A 6,853-nucleotide genomic window follows, 5' to 3' on the forward strand; every position below is an offset into this window, starting at 1 on the left:
TAGACATGCGTGTGTTTCCGTGTATGTGTATGTGTATGTGTATGTGTATGTGTATGTGTATGTGTATGTGTATGTGTATGTGTATGTGTATGTGTATGTGTATGTGTATGTGTATGTGTATGTGTATGTGTATGTGTATGTGTATGTGTATGTGTATGTGTATGTGTATGTGTATGTGTATGTGTATGTGTATGTGTATGTGTATGTGTATGTGTATGTGTATGTGTATGTGTATGTGTATGTGTATGTGTATGTGTATGTGTATGTGTATGTGTATGTGTATGTGTATGTGTATGTGTATGTGTATGTGTATGTGTATGTGTGTGTGGTGGGGGTGGGGGTGTGGTGGGGGTGGGGGAAGAGGCATATTAGCGGAGGCAAGGCGGTGGAGGTGGAGATGACGGTGGTGAAGAAAGTCGGAAAAGCGGCACAGCGCGGTCAGGGGTAAGTACGGCAGCAAACCCTGGAACCACCGGGGGAGGAGAGGGAGGGCGGGAAAGAGCGACAAGGAAAATGCGTGACAGGAAAATGGGGTCGAGGAGTAAAGCCGAGGAGGAGGGGGGGGGAGAAAGGGATGGAGAGAGGGGTGGGTATTTCCGTAGTCATACACGCACACACATCAGCTCTATTATCCGGCATATTATTGTTTGCAGGGTGGTGAGAGTGTAAGGCACAGTCTAAGACAGCAGCAGCAATAACAACAACAGCATTACCAGCAGCGGCAGTAGTAGCAGTAGCAGCAGTGCAGCAGTAGCAGCAGTAGCAGCGGCGGCGGCTGAAGTTGGAGACCTCCGTTTACCCCCAACCCCCCAGCTCTTACACCTCCACCTCCACTTCCATCCCACTAAACCTTCCCCCCCACGCACACATACACATACACACACATGCATACACACACCGCCGCAACTCCCCCCACCTGCAAAGCAGACCTCATCTTTTTGCTGTCCACGTAAAGGATCCCCACCGTGCTGCTCATCTTCATTTGATCCACCTGCACGGCAATGTACGGCAATGTATGCGAGGGGTAGCAACGGAAAGTGTTCGTATGCCAAGTATAACTTCCACAGTAACATCAACCCTGTGCTGTGTGCATTAACACGATTTCGTGTTTGTATGTAAGTATGTAAGTATGTATGTATCTAAGTGTGTATGTACGACGTGTGATGTGTGGGACAGGGGGAAACAGATGCTGTCATGAGTTAGTGTGTTTGTGCTCATTACCACCTAGCCGACCATTGACGCATTGTGCGTACATTCATACATACACACGCGCGTACGATCGCACTTAGACACATACATACATACACACATACACACATGTGTACATACCGATACACCCGCACCTGGCGCTGCCAACGGCGCTGCTGTAGCAGGTCCCGGCGGAACATCGTCGCAAGGGTGTCGTACCCCTGCAAACCCACACACGCCGCTGCCGCCTTCATGTCGTACGCCGTCGCGTCCCACGACGTTGAAAACTCGTAGATGGGCCGCTTATCCTCAAACGTGGCGCGGACATAATCAAGCGCCTGGTCGTACAAATACACCGCAACATTGCCGTACACAGCAACACAGGATGGAAGTACGGCAGGGAAGTTAGTTGGACGTGGAAGTTATGGCGGCTGCAGGGGTAAAAGCGGTCTGCAGGTGTAGTCCCCCGGGTGGGGCCACCTGCGGGGGAAAGGAGAACCTCCTTCCGTGTGCGAAACACAGTTGGAAAACAAAAAAACTGGAAAACGATTTCGTCCCATCCACACACACACACACACACACACACACACACATTCCCCTTCTCCCCTCTCCCCCTGCATTAAGGAAAGAACACCATACCATGACACGCGTCATTTTTTCACCCCTTCCTCTCTCCCCCAGCCCCCCTACAAAGTCACCGCTGAACCCCGATGTGGTGCCGTACAGTCATGTTGTACATTGTACAGTCACATCCCCTCTTCTCTCTCCCCCTGTCCCCCCATTCCTAGAGTTCCCCCCCTTCCTAACAGGTCCTCTCTTCACCTTGTCAAAGCTATCCTCCACGTGCGAGAGCACCGCCTCACGCAACTGCTGATACAGCCGGCTGCCGTCAACCATCAGCGCAGCCACGTCGACAAACTTCTCGCCCTCGGGGATGTACCTAACACGTACGGCAGGTACGGCACGTGTACGGCAAACACGTAATCGTGATTATGGAATATGGGTGAGGGTGAGGTGAGGGTTATTGTGCTGCCATGACGTGTCACGTGTCGCCTTTTCCCTTTCCTCCTTTGTCTTCCTTTTTCTTTCCTTCGTCGTACATCCAACATTCAACCTCTCGTCGTCGGGATCCCCAACCCGACCCAACCTGTCACGAAGTGGCTATCGCGACCTCTCCTAGTAGTACGGCACCTGGGGCCTCCAAACCCCCTTTCACCTCGGTCGGGGTCGTGTCGTACCCCCCCCCGCCCTCCCTGTGCCGCTTCCCACCGCCCCCCAAATACCCCCCCAAGCAAATCCCCGCAACCCCCGCAACATCCGCCACTGGGACTGATGGGTTTGAAATCAAATTGCGGCTGGGTTTGAACACCGGTGTCAGCGGAATCCCGTTTGGTGCCTTCAATGCCTCCATACTAATGACACCTCCAAAGAACAGTTTCTTTTCAGATTTCCTGAGATAATATGAAGGTAGTGTGCGCAAAAACCCTACAGCAACGACACCTACTTTGCCGCCACTGCCTTGCTTGAAGAGGGTCGGGGCATATCCGCGAGCGTGGTCACCAGAGCGTCCATGACGTGGCTGAGTCCGTCGTGAACCTTTGACGTGATGACGCATGTGATGACGGTAGTACGTACGTACGACAAGGGAGAAGGAGGGCAGCCGTACAATGTACGATACAATGTGCGTTACTTTACGCAGTGCAGTACACGATATACGCACAGTGTCGCACTTCGCCACATCCGGTTTGAAATCGTTCTCGGAACACACAACTTGTTGATTGCGTATGTATGTGTGTATGTATGTATGTATGTGTGCGTACACATACGTACGTAGGTAGGTGTGCATGTGTCCCGTTTCGTACAAGTACGACCAAGCCCACCTGGCGGCGTTTCGGCGAGAAGGAGTATCCCTGGGGCCCCGCCGGGGTGCCGTACACGACTGACGTAGCGTCAGGTTCTTCGGATGAGGAGGGCGGAACCCCCCGGGGAGGAGACGCCACGGCCTGCTGCTGGTTTCGGGGCTCGAAGGACACCACCACGTTTATGACGCCCTGCAGATGTGTATTCGTGTGTGTGTGTGTGTGTGTGTTTCGGTGGGGGGGAGGGCAACACCAATACACCACAATTATCAGCACCTACAACAAACATCAAAAGGCAAAAAGCTTCATCTCCCCTCGTTCATTGATCCTTCCCCCGCATCCCCCTACCCCCCACCCCACCCCCAGACGGCGCAAAACACACACGCGTCAAAACACACCCGTATCTTGTTGGGGTTGTCTAGGTAGCCCAGCAGCTCCTGGGTTCCCCGGATTCCAAGATCTGCTGCCGTACAAGCCACAAGGTAGTCGAGAAGTCGTACAAACTGGGGCATGCGGGTTTTAGCTGCCACCCAGGCGTCGTACTTTTCCAGAATCGCCGCCTTCTCTGCCTGCAAGTTCAAGATTTATTTCGGAGGGGAAACGGTTTCAGAAGCGAATACACACACACACCTACGCACGGATACATACATACATACATACACACATACACAGTGTCACACGGGTACCAGATCCGTACACCTACTACACCCGTATGAATAGGCACCGCCCACCTTGAGCGCGGAGATGGACTTGGATTTCGCCGCCACCATCGCTGCCGTACGTCCCCCCGCGCCTGCCCCCACGGGTATCTGGGTTACAAACTCGTTCGCACGCAGGGCGGCAATGTCCACCCCCCGCTCCATACGCTCCAGCTCCGAAACCACACGGGCCCCAACCGCCAGCACCTCGGCAGCCAGCTCCTCAGACAGGGAGGCGAGTGTGGGGGCAGCAACCTGGCGCATGTGGGGGGGGGGTGAAGGGGTTGGGGGTTGGGGTGTGTGTGTATGTGTGTATGTGTGTTTTTTGGGGGTGGGGTGTTTGGGGGGTGGGATAGGGGAGGACATCAGCGCTATGGGGGCGAGAGGGGCGGAGGCGGGCGGGGAAGGAATAGCTCAGTGCACGAGACTTTACACTAAGAGATGACCTGCCGCCGTACAAAAGGTGTATGTGTGTAATTTTCTAACTCCAAAGACTATTTAGGAAATGTTCCGTGTTACGGCCGTGCGGCGGCATGTGTTATGGCATGTGCTCGCGGGAAGATCGCTTGGGGAGGTGTAACACAAAAATACGTCAGTACGGCAAAATATGTCGTACTCACCGACTGGCGGCGATTGTCCTGCTCCCCAACAAACTCCTCCAGAGTGTACAGCCGATCCATCCGAGTGGTTATCTGAAACGTACGGAACGCCGTACAAGTTAACGGCAGAGGAATCGGGAGTTGGTGGACTTTTAGGGCAATATTTCCCCGGATGCCCCCGAAAGCTACGATCACTTCCAGCAGTTGACATACATACGTGCAAACAAACAAACATACATACATACCCCCCACTCACCGCGACCACCGCCGTATCCCGCATACGCCCCACCAAACTGGCCGCCTTAAGCAGGGCTGGCTGGAAGGTGGGCAGTACGGGGAACAACCGCGCCGCCACTGCCCTCCGAGTGCGCTCAAAGGCACTGCGCTTCACATTCGCCCGCCAACGACGAAATGTACGGACCAGCAAAAAGTGGCGGAAGAAACGCATCTTCCGGAGCAGGTCGTACACCGTATTCAGCCTGGCCGGGTTTTGAGGGGTTTAGGGTGGAGGGGTGGGGGAGGAGGGGAAAACGAGGTGAGGGGAAAACGAGGTGAGGGGAAAACGAGGTGAGGGGAAAACGAGGTGAGGGGAAAACGAGGTGAGGGGAAAACGAGNGTGAGGGGAAAACGAGNGTGAGGGGAAAACGAGGGGAGGGGAACTAATGATATGTAATGCAGGAAAAAGGAGAGGAGCTCAGCGGGGCGGCAGTGGCGCGGCGGATTGAGATACGTCCTTTTGGGGTGGACTCAACGTAGATTCGATCGGAGGCCTACTATACGAATAGCTTGCAACGAAGTAAGGGGTGGCGTTTTGGGTTTTCATTGAAATCGTGTAGGTCGGAAGCTCCCTTAGCCTTTATCCCTTTATCATTCCTACAATTACCCGCTGTCCATACCCACTCGAACCACACCTTGACTCCCATCACAAGACGCCCCGCTCCCTCACTCCCTCACTCCCTCACTCACTCACACACTCACACACACACACACACTTCCCCCTCAAAGTTTTAACCGGGCCCCAAACCTCCTCCCCCATATCCCCGACCCCTTTTTACCTTTTTACACACATACACACACACACACTCTCTTAGCCCCCTAACCCCCCCGACCTCACCTCATCCACTCCCCCAATGGAGTGAACTCCGCCTCATCTGTACGATGTTTCGCCACATGTACGACACCCAGCGCTGACATGGTCCAGTAATCCGACCAGTCCGCGTAGCACCTCTCGAAGGGAACCACCACCAGGTCGAACGGACTAACGACGTCCATCAGGTGAGCAGCTGCGGGGGGGTTCGTGGGGACGGGGGGGGAGGGGGGAAAGGGGGAGAGGGGGGGAGGAAATGAGGTGTACGGGTGTACGACATTGTACGATGAAGAAAGAGTGTACGGAGAAACATGTGATGTACGGCATGTACTGGGGGGAATGCGGGCAAAGCGGGCGGAGGTTGAAAGGCGGCGGGTGTTCGGGTGGGATGGTTTGGGGTGTTTTGTGTGGGAAACGGTTTCGGAGACTTCACCTCCCCAACCCAGTCCTCCGATCTTACATGACATCCCCCAGTTGAAGTTGGACAGGTAGACAGACAGACAGACAGACAGACAGACGTAAACAGGTCGCACATATGGCAGCCAGGCAGCCGCGGTAAACACAGGCTGCTGCCAAAACACATCCAGTTCGGGCTTGTCCTCCCCACCAACCAACCAACCAACCAACGGAATGACCTCGAAGCCCTCAAACCACCTACCACCAGTTCCCACTACCCCTCTTCATCTCAGATGAACACCACACCCACCCACCCACACACACACACTCATCCCCCCACACATCCTCACCCCCCACACACACACACTCATCCCCACACACACACTCATCCCCACACACACCCTCACCCCCCCACACACATACACACACCAAATACACACACACGCACTCACGTTTCCGGGCCATCAAGTAAAAGAGCTTCTTCTCGGCGTTCTGACCCCGGGTCAAAAAGTAGTCCACCACGTCAAAGGACTGCTCGCCGTGCGCGTCGTGCGCGGGACAATCGTTATGTGTACGGACGCCGTACGTACGGCACAGTGCACGGAGGAGGGCCGAAACGGAAAGAGTGTTGGGGGTGGGTAAGGTAGTGGCAGTGGAGGAGACGAAGAGGAGAAAGGTTCCATGATAAGATCCAAGATCCAACAATGGCCATGATCCACATAACATCTAAGTAAATCCGAATCCAATTTGACTTTTAGGACATCTCCAGAATTTACCCAACTCAAATCCTACGGTTCACCCCCACCCCCATCCCCATCCCCATCCCCACCTATCAACACAAAAGGAATATAATTATAAAGCAAGGAGATGCTGGAAGGACGGATCATGACCGATTAGGTGGGGTGTTGCTGGTGATGGTGGTGGTGGTGGTGGTGGTTCTGGTGGTGAGGATCGGCCCCGCTTTGAGCTACGTAAAAACAACACTGGTGCTCGAAATGCTGGCATCCGACCCTTCAACTCGCCCCC

At 54.3% G+C, this 6,853-nt stretch overlaps 1 protein-coding gene across 1 annotated transcript in view; it reads right to left on the bottom strand.

Moving 5' to 3' along the window:
- Positions 1 to 6,853, bottom strand: part of VOLCADRAFT_87478 (dynein heavy chain 4) — a gene marked incomplete at both ends in the record, with an annotated part of 57,082 nt that overhangs the window by 45,551 nt on the left and 4,678 nt on the right. Inside the window, 11 exons of the mRNA XM_002947232.1 lie at positions 917 to 991; positions 1,344 to 1,526; positions 2,011 to 2,128; positions 2,693 to 2,784; positions 3,069 to 3,239; positions 3,446 to 3,616; positions 3,779 to 4,000; positions 4,366 to 4,437; positions 4,601 to 4,823; positions 5,459 to 5,627; positions 6,280 to 6,358. Of these exons, the coding sequence (XP_002947278.1) occupies positions 917 to 991; positions 1,344 to 1,526; positions 2,011 to 2,128; positions 2,693 to 2,784; positions 3,069 to 3,239; positions 3,446 to 3,616; positions 3,779 to 4,000; positions 4,366 to 4,437; positions 4,601 to 4,823; positions 5,459 to 5,627; positions 6,280 to 6,358 (1,575 nt within the window). The remainder of the gene's footprint in view (positions 1 to 916; positions 992 to 1,343; positions 1,527 to 2,010; positions 2,129 to 2,692; positions 2,785 to 3,068; positions 3,240 to 3,445; positions 3,617 to 3,778; positions 4,001 to 4,365; positions 4,438 to 4,600; positions 4,824 to 5,458; positions 5,628 to 6,279; positions 6,359 to 6,853) is intronic.

Source organism: Volvox carteri, assembly GCF_000143455.1.
Source record: "Volvox carteri f. nagariensis unplaced genomic scaffold VOLCAscaffold_5, whole genome shotgun sequence".
Classification (NCBI taxonomy): domain Eukaryota; kingdom Viridiplantae; phylum Chlorophyta; class Chlorophyceae; order Chlamydomonadales; family Volvocaceae; genus Volvox; species Volvox carteri.